The sequence below is a fragment of the Notolepis coatsorum genome (assembly GCF_963971535.1).
Source record: "Notolepis coatsorum genome assembly, chromosome: 6".
In the NCBI taxonomy this organism is placed as follows: Eukaryota; Metazoa; Chordata; class Actinopteri; order Aulopiformes; family Paralepididae; genus Notolepis; species Notolepis coatsorum.
In genome coordinates this window covers 12,646,574-12,664,054 of record NC_140170.1, presented here as the reverse complement: position 1 = coordinate 12,664,054, position 17,481 = coordinate 12,646,574, and the positions used below count along the sequence as shown (strand labels likewise).

General features: G+C 47.4%; 1 protein-coding gene across 1 annotated transcript in view; it reads right to left on the bottom strand.

Moving 5' to 3' along the window:
• Positions 1-5,968: 5,968 nt before the first annotated feature.
• Positions 5,969-17,481, bottom strand: part of LOC311230169 (man(5)GlcNAc(2)-PP-dolichol translocation protein RFT1-like) — a 56,867-nt gene continuing 45,354 nt past the window's right edge. Inside the window, exons 9-10 of the mRNA XM_084316367.1 lie at positions 16,649-16,898; positions 5,969-8,595 (exon numbers count right to left, since the gene is read on the bottom strand). Coding sequence (XP_084172493.1) covers positions 8,431-8,595; positions 16,649-16,898 — 415 coding nt within the window. The 3' untranslated portion in view covers positions 5,969-8,430. The remainder of the gene's footprint in view (positions 8,596-16,648; positions 16,899-17,481) is intronic.

Below are 17,481 nucleotides of genomic sequence, written 5' to 3'. Positions count from 1 at the left end.
CCGTTCAAAAGGCCTAGATACCCTGGATGTCTGTAAGGGTGCACATGGCCGCTTCCCCTGACTCTTCCTTGAACCACAATCGACACATTCTCTAACCCATCTCTTGACATCGCCAAACCAGCCTGGCCAATAGAACCGGTCTTTAACTTTCCCTTGCAGCTTCTGCACCCCCAAGTGCCCCCCGGTGGAGACATTGTGCAGCTGCTCTAAAACCCCAGGCACCATTGACTGCGGGAGCACCACCTGTACCCGAGAGGCTGCATCGGAATTTGCAGGAGGAATCCGCACCAGCCTATCCCCCTGCACCTGGAGCTGACTCCACACAGTAGCATAATTCTGCAGGCCAGCGTCTACCGGTATTGCACCAGAACCAACCTGATTTTTAAAGTGAATTATTTGTCTTAACTCACTATCGGCCATCTGTGCATCGGCTAACTCATCAGTCTCTTTTTCCCCACTGGACACTACAGAAGGCAGAGCTTCCTGTACTGCGCACATCCTTACAGCAGCCCTGTCTGTTATTGCCTGAGAGGCCTTCTGGTCAGATATTTCTTTTTCCAAAAAAGCCGGCAGCCTAGAAAGGGCATCAGCATTGCTGTGTAGCTTGCCTGGACGATGCACAATTTTATACTGGAAATTGGCCAATTGTTCAAGCCAACGAGCCAACTGCCCCTCTAAGTCCTGAAAGTTATGAAGCCAACGGAGAGAATTGTGGTCAGTTCGCAACACAAACTCCCTACCCAACAAATAGTGCTTGAAGTATTTGGTAAACGCTACCATACTCCGAAGTTCTTTCTTAGTGGTGGCATATTTACGTTCCTGTTTTGTAAGAGCCCTGCTAGCATATGCTATTACTCTCTCGAGTCCTCCCTCCTCTTGAGACAATACGGCCCCAATCCCCACGTCACTTGCATACGTATCCAGGATAAATGGTTTACTGGGGTCGGGATAAGCCAAAACAGGGGTGGTAATCAAACTACACTTGAGCTGCTCAAAGGCTCCCTGACAGTCCTCACTCCAGCGAAAGTGCCTCCCCTTTTCTGTCAACTGGTGCAGAGGCCGGGCAATGTCGGCAAACCCTTTCACAAAGCGCCTATAATATAAGGCTAATCCCAAAAAACTCTTAACCTCAGTCTGGCTGGTAGGAACAGGCCACTCTCTGACTGCCTCCACTTTAGCAGCATCTGGCTCCACTCCCTCACTAGAGATTACATGTCCGAGGTACTGGACTCTCGTTGAAAACAAGTCACACTTGGATGGTTTAACCTTAAGGTTGGCCTGCTGAAGTTTTTCCAGCACACCACTCAGGCGTGTTAGATGTTCATGGAAAGTGCGCCCAAATACAATTATATCATCCAAATACACTAAGCAGGTAGTCCACTGCAGATCAGTCAGAATTAGGTCCATCAACCTCTGAAAAGTGCTGGGTGCATTGCAAAGGCCAAAACTCATCACATTGAACTCAAATAGCCCCTGACGGGTGGTGAATGCAGTTTTATGGCGGTCTTTTGGGTCTACTTCCACCTGCCAATAGCCGCTCGCTAAATCCAGGGTGGAAAACCAACAAGCATGACAAAGGCTATCCAGGGCATCATCAATCCTAGGGAGGGGGTATGCGTCCTTTCTAGTAACCTCATTGAGTTTCCTATAATCAACACAGAACCGGAGCCCACCCCCTTTCTTTTTTACCAGTACAATGGGAGACGCCCATGGGCTACAAGATGGCCGAACTATCCCACTATCGAGCATTTGCTTCAAGTGGCTCGTCACCTCTTGCTGTAAATGGAGGGGAACCCTTCTGGGGTGCATCTTTATTGGCTTTGCATCCCCTGTATCAATCTCATGCGGGGTCAGAGGAGTCCTGCCTAAGTCAGTCTCCCCCTGACTAAAGACAGTGAGGTTCTTATGCAGTATCTCCCTGACTGCCTTTAACTCATCAGGGGCAAGACCCCTCTCCTCCACGCCAAACTGACGCATGAGCGTATCAACTGTCCAAGGCTGCAAGGTTTTTTCCCCCTCCCTCTCGTCATGCAGCTCCGCCCCCCCTTCCTCTATTTCAATATCAGTGAATAGGGTGCCTACTTTCATGCCACGTTTTAGCATAATATCCTCATTAGTGACATTAATAACCCTCACTGGTAATATGCCCTGCTGGACTCTGCATACCACCCGAGCTACCAAAACATCACACTGTTTGGAAATGGAAGTGGAGGGTTCGAGCATTGCTGCTGCATAATCTCCCCATCTGCTCTGGACCTGACCCAAAATAATAATTTCACTGCGTGGGGGCACAAGGGTGTCAGACAACACTGTCACAGCCTGAGGCTCTAATGAGGGGTTAGGGTCAACCAGGGGAAATTTCCTGCCCATTATCTGACATTGTTTCTTTCCCAAATCAACCACCGCACCATATGTTGAAAGAAAATCAAATCCAAGCAAAATCGCATCAGAGGGAATGTCAGCAACCAAAAATTTTGCTACCAGCGCGAGTGACTCCAGTTGACATACCGTCTGCCAGCATCCCAGAATGCTCATCCCCCCCCCATTAGCTGCTGTAGCCTGCCCAACATAATCTAACAGATCACATCCCCCTTTTGTAGCAGAGAGCCACAGTTGTTTAGGAATGACAGAGCTAGAAGCTCCAGTATCTACAAGTACATGACAGTCTAACCCACCTCTCTTAGCTTGGAGATATCCCGAACCACCCTTCAAGCTGTCAGGGGCCACAGTAGACTCAGAAATGGGGGCGGGCATTGGACCCTCTGTGCACACCCTCTAGTTTCCCTGTAAATAAGGACAGTCGCATCTGAAGTGACGATTACACCCACATTCCCAGCAACCCCTCTCTCTTTCTCCCTCACATCTAGTCGGGGGAGTGGGGGCACTAACAGAGTATGGAAGGGGAGCAGACACGGTAGGTGTAGGTTTAGGAACAGATTGGCTTGAATTGGCTATAGTCTGTACAGTGGTTTTCAGAGACTTAACTTCCTGCCGCAGGCCCTCTACGACCCCAAGCAGCGTATCCATTTGTTTGTCACGCCCAGATTGCTCAGTGACTCCACGCACTTGTGCATCAGAGGCCAATTTACTTCCCTCCAACTCCCTAATCAGCTCCAATTCTGCAGCAAGATTAATGGCATCCTCTAAGGTTGTAGGTTTGGCACTGCGAAGGCTAACTCGCAATTCCCCATTCCCAACATTGGAAATAAAATGATCCTTAGCCAATAAATCTTGGGTGTGGGCGTCCGCTGAGGGGTACGCTTTAACAACCAGCCTCCGAAGCGCAATACCAAATTCTCGGATATTCTCCTTATGTAACCTCTTACGAGAAGAGAAGGTGGCCCTGCTCCAATCATCACTATCACATGGTTCTAAGCATCTACCCATTGCTTCTTTGAGTAAGGCATAATTAGCTTTAGCTGCGGCAGATAACCCACCATATACCTCTCGGGCTCGACCTGACAAAGAGAAGACTCATAAATTTTAGTCTCAATGATTTGCTCCAATTATTAACCCCAGCGGCCATTTCAAACTGTTCAGACCATTCCCGGCCGGCACCAGTGAAAGTCTCAAGCATAAAAATGGGTCGGGACATAGCCAGATTACTACTAGGGGAAGGAGACGCGTCTGATCGACTTGAGCCGGCCTCAGCCGGCGGTTGGTTATCTCCAGGCATATTTTTTCTATATCCCACCGCTGTCACCAATGTAATAAATACGTGAGTTATACCAGTAGCAGGAGAAACTGCTATTTAGCAGGGAAACTGCTATTTGTCCAAATGCCTGAAATAACCAACTGTACAACCGATTTACAAGGAATACCACTTTATTACATCAAGGTCCTATGCTAAATAATGATATGAGCTATTAATTAAAACCCATGAGCCATGAAGCCGATACGCATTTCCCTTCTGTGACATGCAGGGTTTAACAGAACCAGAGAATGCAGCAGGTATAGACAGACGTCCCCTAGGTAAATTATCACCTCTATGTTAATCACTCTATACATTACAGCACTACAGCACTATCACATATATAGGTAAACCCTTCACCTCTAGGTAGAGCACATCTCACAGCACACTTTTATATGGGCAACAACCCTTAGTTTGAACGAGGTACGGTACATACACAATGCACAACAATAGTCACACACACACTTTATCCGACCAGCTCTGGTCCTTGTGAATATCTAGGGCATCGCCTACCGCTATCAGCCCACATTCTCGCTGTAAATCCTCCGTCACCTCTCTCGCTTGGTACAGCCTCGCGTCCAATAAGACACTGTATTACAACACCTAAGTAATTCATACAGGTACTAGGGGTCTCTAATTGGGGGGACTAATCGGACCCCGTAAAGGTCGTCTGCAACCGTAACTCAATCACCCTCTATATGAGGCACGCAATTATTAACATGCATACGTCCTATTACAGTAACCCACGTCAAAACACCCTCTTTAAGAGGTACGGCACGTTATACAAAGGAGATGCCTAATCACACACACGGCCCGCTAATCACACTCTCAAATAGGCACTGATAGATAATGGATCAATTGTACACACTAATTATAGCAGACCCCCCAGGTCCGAATTACCCCTCCCTCTTGGTTTCCCTGTTCCCCTTCAATTGGTCACACAATATCTATACAACATATACCAGCCTGGGCTATATAATAAATAGGGCATATAAAAGGACTAGTCGAATATGCAGGTTAATTAAGGGCACGATATCATACAGATAAGGTAACTAGAAAATACACAATATCCCATATACAATATATATATATATACAGTAGGCCTACACAGTTATAAAAATAGACTGTAATACAAAATCCTATACTAAGTGCAAATGTGGGTAACAGTGGACTTAACTCGCCGCACGGTGCGACCCCCCCCGAGGGTCGCCGCTTTGGACCCCGTCCAACTCTCCGGACGAATGTTCCGGCACACGGTGGTCCTCCAGGATACAGTTGGGTTTGTCACCTGGTAACGTACTCGGTGTCCGCGAGGACGAGCCAAGTATAAAGTCTTTTGGGAGCGATGTAACTCAGACCCTCTATGTCCCGTCCCTACCTATCTCCAGGAGGGTAAGCCTCCCCTCCTCCCGCTACCGGGAACTATGGACGGCTATCTAACTTCTCTTCATCGCCGGCGGATAACTCTCCACGATCGACCCCACCCCCCGGGCCCTACCAGAGTCTGGTTACTGCTTGCGTGCTCCAACCTCGATCTCTGAGTCCCACTGGCTTATCAAACAGTCTCAGCGTCTCATCCCCGCACACAATCAGCAACACCTGCGTTCAATAATGAAGCCACTTGAGTCCCTGCTCCTGACGTCATCACTTCGGCCCATTTACATCACAATACATACAATTGTTAAGGGGATGCAGACCAGAGAAAGACTTTCATCTTGTTTACATCAGGGTCCCCCATTTTCAATTCATCATAACATATGACATACATGACATACAGATAGACAGTACTGCTACATCTATACATTTATGACATACCAGATTTGCAAATACAGTACTGTTTGTGATACAAAAAGTGTCCAGAAAAAGAGTGTATATACATTTGACGTAGAAACTGTACATTGGAGGAGGTTGTGTAGGTGGGGTGGGGTGGGTGGGGGGCTGTACATTGGAGGTGGGGGGGGAGACACTGTACATTGGAATACTGACAAAGCCATACTTGGTAATTTACTGTACATCTGGGTTAGGATATTTGTAGGGGCCAGTTTCGAATTGCAGTCTCCCGTAGGTGTTCTTTGAGTGTTTTTAAAAGTGGGTAGTGATTCACATTCCTTTACAGCTTTGGGTAGGGCGTTCCACATTGATGTAGCATAATTGCTAAACGTGTTTAGTCCCTTGTTTGAGCCGAATCTGGGTTTAACATGATTTGTGGAGCTCCCTCTGGTGTTGTGATCATGGTATTCACTGACCTTTGGGAAGTATTTTGACATGTACATGGGTACCTTGGTCGTGTAGTGTATCTTGTAGACCAGGCCCATTGCAAGTTGCTGTACTCTGTCGTCTACTCTAAGCCATCCTAGGTTGTCAAAGTGGGCAGGGGTGAGGTGGGTTCTAGGAGTCAGGTCAAGCAGTAGTCTGACCAGTTTGTTTTGAGATGTTTGTAATTTGTTTTTTAGTGCCTTTGAGGTGCTTTGGTCAAGTCAAGAGTTTTATTTGTCACGGCATACAAGTATACAATGAAATGCGGGTGGTCTTGCCTCATGGTACCATGAGGTGCAAGCATAGTCGTAGTACCCTTGAATAGGTGCTCCTGCCAGAGTCTTCAGGGTATTCTTGTTTACCAGAGAGGAGATCCGGTACAAGAATCGAGTTCGTTGGTTGACTTTTTTTTTATTACATTGGATGCCATTTTGTCACAGGAAAGATTAGGTCTGGCTGGCGTTGTTGAAAAGTAGCGTCCTCTGAATGAACCTCTTTTTTGCTGGTGGTGTTCCATTCATCTTGCAGTTTCGAGTGACTCAAGGCTGGTCTCAGAGCCATGTTTATACTGTACCTGCCAGGTGATGGGCCCGACCCCCACTCATGCCACTCCAAAGGCACCAATTTGCATCCCTATGGGTGAAGCTCGTTGTCCAGAATGTACGGAATGTAGACGGTATCGATTGGCTCAGGCTGCCTGACTGCCTGTTATACACAGGACTGCTCGAATGTTTTGTCCTCCCCTCCAAATCAAATCAAATTAAATGATTTTCCAAAATAATCTCGCGGTCTACTTGAAACCAGCGCGCGATCTACCGGTCGATCGCGATCGACTGGTTGGGCACCACTGGCATAGGGACATAGAAGAAAAACTGCACATTGTATAGGAGTGTACATAGGATCCAGTGCCTTTAAGCAATTTATTAACATGTCTATTTACCATGTCTATTCTAGTTATCTTTTTATTATTACTATTACTACTCCACTAAAATGTATTATAAATGTATTATAACAGAGTGTTATTATAAAGTGTTACCGACTTCTGAGTTAAGTCCTGCATTATTATTAGAGATGTTCCGATACCATTTTTTCCTTCCCGATCCGATTCCGATACCTAAGCTTTGGGTATCGGCCGATACCGATACTGATCCAATACCAGTGCATACATTAAAAAAAAATATATAAATTATTATTTTTAATTAAATTTTTTACAGCTACTGTTTTCTATATACAGTTGTTTTAGTAATAACTATAAAGTAATGGTATTTATTCAACAGGTGATTGTATAGATTAGTATTAGTATCATTAATTGACAATTATGGTCAATGAGTTCACCCACGGAATGGTTGTTGGGACATTGATTCTGCACAAACGTTATATGTTGTTGCACTCCAGAAGGCTCCGGTAACTTCAGTTAGCTAGTAGCAGAGGCTCTGTTGTGATTTTTGCACAATAAATATTCAACATTCTCTTTTGAGACTCCGCCTCAGGCACTAAAAGCTAAACATTGTCACCGGTATGGCTGTCCCCATTATGTAATTAATTGCGTGCATGTGTGGGAGGTCGATCAGCCACGTTAGCGTGAGCTAGGTTAGCGTGAGCTAACGTTAGATGGAAACAAGACAATATAACGTTACTGGTGAAGAAGTGATTTACCTTGGAATACTCCTTTGCCAACTTGCTGTACTTTGCTTGCAGGTCTGCAGCCATTATTGCTGGATTATGAATAGTCCCAACTTTAGCCAAGGTAACGTTAAGCTAAAACTAGCTTTCGGTTAGCTCTTCAGCTAATGCTAATAACACCAGCAAGCATCAGACATCAGAGCTCCCCGTCAACACCGCTGTCGGGACGATGGCATTTAAGAAAGTATCTGCTGTTAAAATGACAAACAGCATTGACACTTTAATTCACGGTCGATTAAAACACGTTTGTTTTATAATGCTCACTCAGCAGACCGCACGTGTTGTTGATAAATTACATCATATGGGATCGGAGGCTAGCCTTTCGGCGTACTCGCCGATACCAATACCAGCATTTTAGGCAGTATCGGAGGCATCTCCGATACTGGTATCGGTATCGGAACAACTCTAATTATTATATTATATTATTATTATTATTATTATTATTATTCATAACTCCAGACAGGTCTGAAGAACCCTAATTATACACCTGTCAAAACGTTCCTTTCCCCCAAAGATTGTCTTCAGAAACAACAATGACACGCTTGATACTCAAATACACCCAAGTAGAGATGGTCCAGCATGACACACACACACACGCACGCACACACACACGCACACACAAAGTTCATTGCACCAATTGTCCTCTGTCTACTTTGAGACATAACCCTAAAAGTATCCAACATTGTCCTCCAGGTCAACAGTGTCTCCAGTGTCTCCACTGTTTGAAGGACCCACTTGTCCGTCTTCCACAGGGATTTAAGCTTGTTTCTTGGTGTATCTTGTCCGTCTTCCACAGGGATTTAAGCTTGTTTCTTGGGGTATCGAGGCAACAGCTGAGTCCTCACAAACTGGACGAGCTGGGTCTCTGTCAGGAGGACGGTGAGGAGGACACAGAGGAGACACACCGCACCCACAGCCACGTGGACCAGTCTCAGCAGCCACCCACTGTCGCAACAGAACAGACCCTGAGACAGAGAGGAGACAGGAGACGTACAGGAGACAGGAGACAGAGTAGAGACAAGAGACAGGAGACGTACAGGAGACAGAGACAGAGACAGGAGACAGAGTAGAGACAGAGACAGGAGACAGAGTAGAGACAGAGACAGGAGACAGAGACAGAGTAGAGACAGGAGACGTACAGGAGACAGAGTAGAGACAGAGTAGAGACAGGAGACGTACAGGAGACAGAGACAGGAGACAGAGTAGAGACAGAGTAGAGACAGAGTAGAGACAGAGACAGGAGACAGAGACAGGAGACAGAGTAGAGACAGAGTAGAGACAGAGACAGGAGACAAGAGACAGGAGACAGAGACAGGAGACAGAGACAGAGACAAGAGACAGGAGACAGAGTAGAGACAGAGACAGGAGACAGAGACAGGAGACAGAGTAGAGACAGAGACAGAGTAGAGACAAGAGACAGACAGGAGACAGGAGACAGGAAGAAAATCAATCTCTAGCATATATGATGAAGATGGCTCTTTGATTTGTGATCAACTTCAAATCAATCAAGCATTCACAAAATGTTATAGCACACTGTATAAATCAGAATGTTGTACGAGTGAAGAGGAAATGGAAAACATTTTCAGAGATATAAATCTCCCAACCCCTCTGAAGAAGAAAGGGAATCACTGGATGCACCTATCCTGGAAAATTAAATTAAATCGGCTATCAAATCCCTCTCAACCGGTAAAACGCCAGGTGATGATGCTATACAAGTGAATTTCTTAAGTGTTTCCAAGTCACTCTTACACCACTTCTAATATTGCTGTTTAATGATATAGTGGCCAATCAATCCATGTCGCTAACCATGCGGCAAGCTACTATTTCATTGATTCAAAAACCTGGCAAGGATCAGACCTTTGAGTATTTTAAATAATGATTATAAGCTGTTTGTGAAGGTCCTTGCAGGGCGATTGGAAAATGTTATAGCCTCATTGATTCATATTGATCAGGCCGGCTTTGTACAGGGTCGTCTAGCTTCAAATAACATGAAGAGGCTAATGCATGTTATGTCAAGGGCGGGGGCCTCCCAGCATCCAGCGATGGCAATATCGCTGGATGCTGAGAAAGCCTTTGATCGAGTGGAGTGGAAATATCTGTTTTATGTACTTCCTAAATACGGATTTGGACCGGTTCTCATGAACTGGATGAAGGCACTTTACCATGAACCGGTTACGTCAGTCAGAACAAATGGTATAAGGTCTGATCCATTCCATCTCTATCGATCTACCCGCCAAGGATGTCCGGTTTCACTGCAAATTTTTATTCTTTCCCTCGAACCACTTGCCTGTGCTATACGTGCTCATAAGGAAATCAGTGGTATTCATATTGGTAGTTGTGTGTATAAGGCCAGCCTGTTTGCTGATGACATATTATTAACACTAACAAATCCTAGCCATTCCATCTCTCAAGTGCTAAAGCTTATAGATACATTTGGTAATTTCTCGGGCTATAAAGTGAATTATAGTCAAAGTGAAGTTATTCCACTTAACAACCTAACTTTTTCACATCTGGGTTCTGCTCCTTTCAATTGGAAGCCAAAAAGGAATTAAATACCTGGGAATTAAAATCCGATCTCCCATTGAAAAAATGGTTGAGGGGGCGGCTAGGTGGTGCAGTGGGCAAGGCGCTCGCCACCAACGCAGGAGATGCTGGGTTCGAGCCCAGCTCTCGGCGTTGCTACCAGCTTGGCTGGTCGTTCATACTAATACAATTGGCAGTATTAGGGGGTGGGAAACTGGTGGGTGGGGATCGGACGTTGTGGACAGCACCTCCTACAGGTCGGTTGGTGCGCCTGCGGGTCAGAATCAGGAAGCGACGGGGGCGGCGTGTCCCTCCCACGCAGACCCTCGCCGCTGAGAGATCGCGCTGTGCAGGTGAAAAGATGCGACAGGTGCCTCCTCGAGTACCGGAGGTAAATAAAAAAATTTGAGACTAAAGTACAGAAAAAAGATACCGTTGGGTACCGGTATCGATTCACAGGTACCGGTACCGTATCGGTTCAAATGTGAAAGGTACCCATCCCTAGCGGTGAGGAGGGCCCCCTGACCCTAACCCTGACCCCTGACCCTGAAAACACAGACCTCAGAGAGGGCGGTGAGGAGGGCCCCCTGACCCCTGAAGACACAGACCTCAGAGAGGGCGGTGAGGAGGGCCCCCTGACCCTGAAGACACAGACCTCAGAGAGGGCGGTGAGGAGGGCCCCCTGACCCCTGACCCTGAAGACACAGACCTCAGAGAGGGCGGTGAGGAGGGCCCCCTGACCCCTGACCCTGAAGACACAGACCTCAGAGAGGGCGGTGAGGAGGGCCCCCTGACCCCTGACCCTGAAGACACAGACCTCAGAGAGGGCGGTGAGGAGGGCCCCCTGACCCCTGAAGACACAGACCTCAGAGAGGGCGGTGAGGAGGGCCCCCTGACCCTGAAGACACAGACCTCAGAGAGGGCGGTGAGGAGGGCCCCCTGACCCCTGACCCTGAAGACACAGACCTCAGAGAGGGCGGTGAGGAGGGCCCCCTGACCCCTGACCCTGAAGACACAGACCTCAGAGAGGGCGGTGAGGAGGGCCCCCTGACCCTGAAGACACAGACCTCAGAGAGGGCGGTGTAACGGCCAAAATGGAATTAATGTGCAGTGGATTTATGTGACCAGGGGGTGGCGCTTCTTTTATTTAAGCGTCAGGTAAACCTGTAGGAGGGGTTTTGACCCGGAAAAGGGCAATGGTTTTTGACCGCACGCACGACGCAGGTCTCAGGTCGAAATGTTTGTATCTAATTAGTTATTGTGTTCATTATTATTTATCAGTTTATGAAGACATCCTGTTTGACGGTGAGGGAAAATAAATATCATTTTCCCAGTAAAGCTGCCTGCACGTATCATTGGGACAAAGGACTGTTTTGGTATGAGACCAGCAGTATAAGGCCCCGTTTAGACAGAAACGCTAGCAGGTGAATCCGCAAAAATATTTTTTCGGATGTGCCTTTCGTTTATACGGAAACAGCGTTTTTACGGGGTGAAACCGCAAAAAAGTGAGACTACCTTCCAGGGTGGAATTCCTAGAAACGCAAAAGCTTTGCGCTCTCGTCTAAACTGTTAAACCGTATAAATCTGTTAAAACGATGACGAAAGGGTTGTCACGGCTCTGGTCGCGCGTACTGCTTACGTCACAGGTAGCAGGTATGCGCCAGTAGCCGAGACGTAAACAAAGCAAGTATGTCTGACTATATCAACGGAGATCACCTGGAGGCTACATTGGCAGTACTTTTAACCCTTTCACTGCCACACGACAGAAGGTTAACCCTTTACTATCACACAACCGGCTGTCGTGTGGCAGTGAAAGGGTTAAATACACAAGAATCTGTCCCGCGGCGTGAGTGGACCCACTGTCTGTGAGTGACTGCTTTGGTCCAATCACATTCCCCATCCACAGTCTGCGAATCAGAGGCAGAGTAGGGCGGGTCTTCACAGCACGTCATGTGACATATGCGCCAATCGTGTGACAGCGGGGCTCCGTCGTTACAGCGTCGTCTGCACAGAGAATTCCACCCCAAAACGCTTGTCTAAACGTAAAATTAAAAGTGAAACCGCAAGATGACTTTTGCGGTTTCTGTTCACAAAACGCTCGTCTAAACGTAGCCTAACACCGGCGCGTCAGCCAGTCTAACTACGGGATCAAAATTGCTCAGTAGCTCCGTATAAGACGGGAGCTCCTTTAATATTAGTCAAAAACCACGCACCAGTTGGACTCTTGCTTGGAGACTGGGGAAGATTCGCTGCGTTTGGGGACTTCGGAGAATCTCCACCGGAGGAAGGCGAGGAGCTGCTGCTGTTGTTGTGTGTGGAGGAAGAGGGATTCTACTGTTTGCTGCTGCATCGGGGAGCCGCCTGCAGCCGCTCTTGGACGAGGAAGACACCGGTGCTGACGTTTGGCTGAGGATCAGTACTGGACCGCGAGTACTGATCCGTGAGCGACAGCATGGTACCCAACGCCAGGAGGAGGTAGGATTATAGCGCTATATAAATACATGGCCATGTAAAAATTGTGTGCACACATAACTTGGGGTTGAGCATAAATCCATGGTTGCTGAAGAGGAATAACACTTGACTACGCGGACCTTTTTGTATTGACTTCGTTGCGCGACTCGTCACCAGCCGTCTCGTTTTAACTCAGACTATCTAATAACATGGCGACGCGCAAACCGGCGTCAAACGTTTCCATGGAGACCCCAGCGCGCTCCGCTGTTAGCGGTGACGTCACTGGGAAACGTGTCGTTAAAATGACTGCCAAGGCTGTTGCAGAACATTGTGGCAAATTGGATGCCAGCAGAAAATGTAAATTTAACATGGCAGCCAAGATAAAAGATGCAATTCTTGGTTTCATGTTAAATAATGAGAAGGAAAAAGTAGAGAATGCTCTTACAGATTTGAGTCAGGTGTGTTATGAGGCGAAATGCATACATGACAATCTGTTGGGTTATACGTTACATGATGAAAAAGAAGAACAAGACACCTGGTTTAAAGCAAAAATGTTGTCAATCAATGAGTGTATTTCAAATGCAAAACTGTGGGTTTCAAATATTGAAGGTATAACGAATGTACATGATGAAAATGATGGTAAAACAACTGAAGGTGATTTGCATTTAATGGATGATGGTATTGCTCCAAATGACTGTGTCAAACATTGTGAGCAAATATTCAAAAACAAGTAGCAGGTCATCTGCCAGGATCTTAGCTGAAGCCGATAGAGCTGCACTTCTCGCTCGTGCTGATTCTCTAAAAGAAAAACATGCTTTGGAGGAGCAGGAACTACAATTAAAGAGAAAAAAGGAACAACTGGAGGTGGACACTGAATTGGCTGCAAGCACTGCAAGGTTGGCCGTGTTGCACTCCTCTGAAAGTAAACATTCATCTCGTGCACCTTCAAATGCAATGAATTCCTATTTTGAAAAGGAACACCAAATCTTAAATCCTGTTGCAAGAGAATATCAACCTGGGACATTAACACAACGAAGTAAATTGACACAATTGTCAATACCACCAAACAAGCCTGTGGATGTGAGACCAAAGGAACGTGGTCAATGGCATAGCACTGCTACTAACCGCCAATATAACCACAACCACAAGGAACAGGAAAGCAGAATGGGAACAACTGATAATGTTCAAATCAATTCAAACCAACCTGCAAACATGCTTACCATCATGGAGAGGCAAAATGAGATAACTGCTGCTCTGGTGCAGCAACAGCATTCCAGGTCTCTGCCACCACGAAATATCCCAACCTTTGAAGGTGACCCTCTCCAATACAGAACATTCATCAAAGCATTTGAACAAGGAGTGGAGGAAAAGGCAACAGAAGCTGATGCTTTGTATTATCTGGAGCAGTTCACAAGAGGACAGCCACAAGAATTGGTGCGTAGCTGCCAGCATATGGCTCCTGAGCGTGGTTACGCAGTGGCAAAGGGTCTTCTTAAAGAACACTTTGGAAACCAGTACAAAATAGGAAATGCCTACATGCAAAAGGCCTTGGCATGGCAAAGAATAAAATCTGAGGATGTCAAGGCACTTCAAGCCTACTCCTTATTCTTGCGTGGCTGCTGCAATGCAATGGAGGAGCTTCAGTACATGCAGGAGTTGGACATGCCTGTCAACATGAGGGCCATAATATCAAAATTGCCATTCAAGATGAGGGAGCAATGGAGGAGTACGGCTCATGGCATCATGGAACACACCCAGGAAAGAGCTCACTTCGAGGATATGACTACGTTTGTGGAGCAACATGTTAGCATTCTTTCTGACCCTCTGTTTGGTGACATACAGGATCCAAATTCTGGTGTGGTTGGCACAAAGTCTCTCACCAGGTTTGAATCATATCCCAACAGAGTGAAAAGAAACATTGTCGCCACCACAGTAATATCTGAGAGAGCCAAGGAGCTGACATCACCAACACCAGGTACAGTGAATGCTAGGAGAGCTGGATGCCTTTGCTGTGCTCGCAGTCACTCGTTGGAGGAGTGCAAACAACTGCAGGAGAAGAGGCACAAGGAGAAAATGTACTTTCTGAGGGAAAAGGGAGTTTGCTTTGCATGCTTATGTGTTGGTCACATGAGCAGAGACTGCGAAAGGCGCTTGGTATGCAAAGTCTGTGGTCAAACTCACCCCACCCTGCTTCACATCAAAAGGCAACCATCTTCTCCAGAACAGTTAAAGCAACCAACTTCACTGCAAACATGTGGACATACAGGGGCCGGTAAGGATCGGTGTGTATTAGCCATTCTCCCTGTGAATGTGAAAGCAGCAAACGGAAACATAGTACAAACATACGCCTTCTTAGACCCTGGTAGCTCAGCCACATTCTGCTCTGAACGCCTAATGCAGAGGCTGAACATCACAGGCAGAGGAACCACCTTCCTACTGAGCACCATGGGGCAAGAGACGGGTGTTCCAGCTTACTCCTTGACTGGGTTGGAGGTAGCTGGTTTGGACAGCGATGACTTCTATGTTCTTCCGGAAGTTCTCACACAGAAGAAAATGCCAGTCACGGCTGAGAACATGGTGACACCTGAAGAACTGTCTAAATGGTCATATTTGTCCAACGTACACATCCCACGCCTAAAAGCAAATGTCGACCTGTTGATTGGAGCCAACACTCCCAAGATATTGGAACCTTGGAATGGCCCGTATGCTATAAGGACAGTGCTGGGATGGGTCGTTAATGGTCCACTGAATGGAAACAGTGGTGTTGTGGAGTCAGAATTTCCCTCTGCTACAGTGAACAGGATCTCTGTGTGCAGACGGGAAGAAATGCTGGCTGATCAGGACAAACATGACTTCAAAGAAGTAGCTGTGAAGGAGAAGGAAGTGTCCAGAGAAGACCTAAGCCATCTGGAAAAATTGGAAAGTTCAGCAGTGCTTCAGGAGGAGAGGTACTGCTTGAAATTACCTTTTGGAAGGACTCACACAATGTCCAAAGTGAGGAAGAAATGTTGGATCACCAACGCCCATGCAGCTGAGAAGATCATCGCTGGATGCAGCTTTTGCAAACACTACAGTGACAGTGCAGTGGAGCAAAAGATGGCAGGTCTTCCAGCAGACAGAATCCTTCCCGACCTACCACCTTTTACCAACACAGGGGTGGATGAAGGAAGAGGAAACAGGAAAGGAGGAGGAACAGGAAGTCGAAGAACCAGGAAAGGAGGAGGAGCCAGGAGTGCTAACTCGCTTCAGAGAGGAACCGGTGGCATTCATGGGTGACATTCAAGCCATGTTCCGCCAAGTGAAGGTCGCTGAGGAAGGCAGTGATTTTCTGTGCTTTCTCTGGGACATGAGTAGAATTAGTTTGGCAGCTGGAGATATTGTAGTCGTCATGGACTCTTCAGCTCCTCGTGGGTCCTGGCCACTTGGCAGGGTTCTGGAGGTCTTTCCAGACGAACAAGTAGCACCATTGTAAGGCCAGTGACAACTGTGTTTGGTTCATGAAATGTGGATCCATGCACTTAATCCATGACATGTTTTGGCTCTTATTTGTTTTGTTTATTTTTTGAATTGTTATGACTGCCTGCCTTAACAATTAGGGGCCGGTGTGTAACGGCCAAAATGGTATTAATGTGCAGTGGATTTATGTGACCAGGGGGTGGTGCTTCTTTTATTTAAGCGTCAGGTAAACCTGTAGGAGGAGGAGTTTTGACCCGGAAAAGGGCAATGGTTTTTGACCGCACGCACGACGCAGGTCTCAGGTCGAAATGTTTGTATCTAATTAGTTATTGTGTTCATTATTATTTATCAGTTTATGAAGACATCCTGTTTGACGGTGAGGGGAAATAAATATCATTTTCCCAGTAAAGCTGCCTGCACGTATCATTGGGACAAAGGACTGTTTTGGTATGAGACCAGCAGTATAACACCGGCGCGTCAGCCAGTCTAACTACAGGATCAAAATTGCTCAGTAGCTCCGTATAAGACGGGAGCTCCTTTAATAGGCGGTGAGGAGGGCCCCCTGACCCTGACCCTGAAGACACAGACCTCAGAGAGGGCGGTGAGGAGGGCGCTCAGGCCCAGCGCCAGCAGCAGGACGGGGGAGGGACGCAGGCTCCTCAAGGGCCTCCAGGGGCTGCGGTGGAAGTAGTGCTGGATGTAGAGCAGGCTGTGCAGGATGCGGAGGCCCATGTTGAGACAGTTGGCCAGGATGAAGCCCACGCTGCCAGCCCAGGCCGTCAGCGCGTAGGAGAGGAGCAGGAAGGAGGCGGACAGGGCCAGCATCACCAGGTTATACCTGCAGGGAGAACAGGGGTCAGGGGTCAGCATCACCAGGTTATACCTGCAGGGAGAACAGGGGTCAGCATCACCAGGTTATACCTGCAGGGAGAACAGGGGCCAGCATCACCAGGTTATACCTGCAGGGAGAACAGGGGTCAGGGGTCAGCATCACCAGGTTATACCTGCAGGGAGAACAGGGGCCAGCATCACCAGGTTATACCTGCAGGGAGAACAGGGGTCAGCATCACCAGGTTATACCTGCAGGGAGAACAGGGGTCAGGGGTCAGCATCACCAGGTTATACCTGCAGGGAGAACAGGGGCCAGCATCACCAGGTTATACCTGCAGGGAGAACAGGGGTCAGCATCACCAGGTTATACCTGCAGGGAGAACAGGGGTCAGCATCAGCAGGTTATACCTGCAGGGAGAACAGGGGTCAGGGGTCAGCATCACCAGGTTATACCTGCAGGGAGAACAGGGGTCAGGGGTCAGCATCACCAGGTTATACCTGCAGGGAGAACAGGGCCGCTTAAAACACAGGTGTATATACAGGTGTGTGTGTGTGTGTGTGTGTGTGTGTGTGTGTGTGTGTGTGTGTGT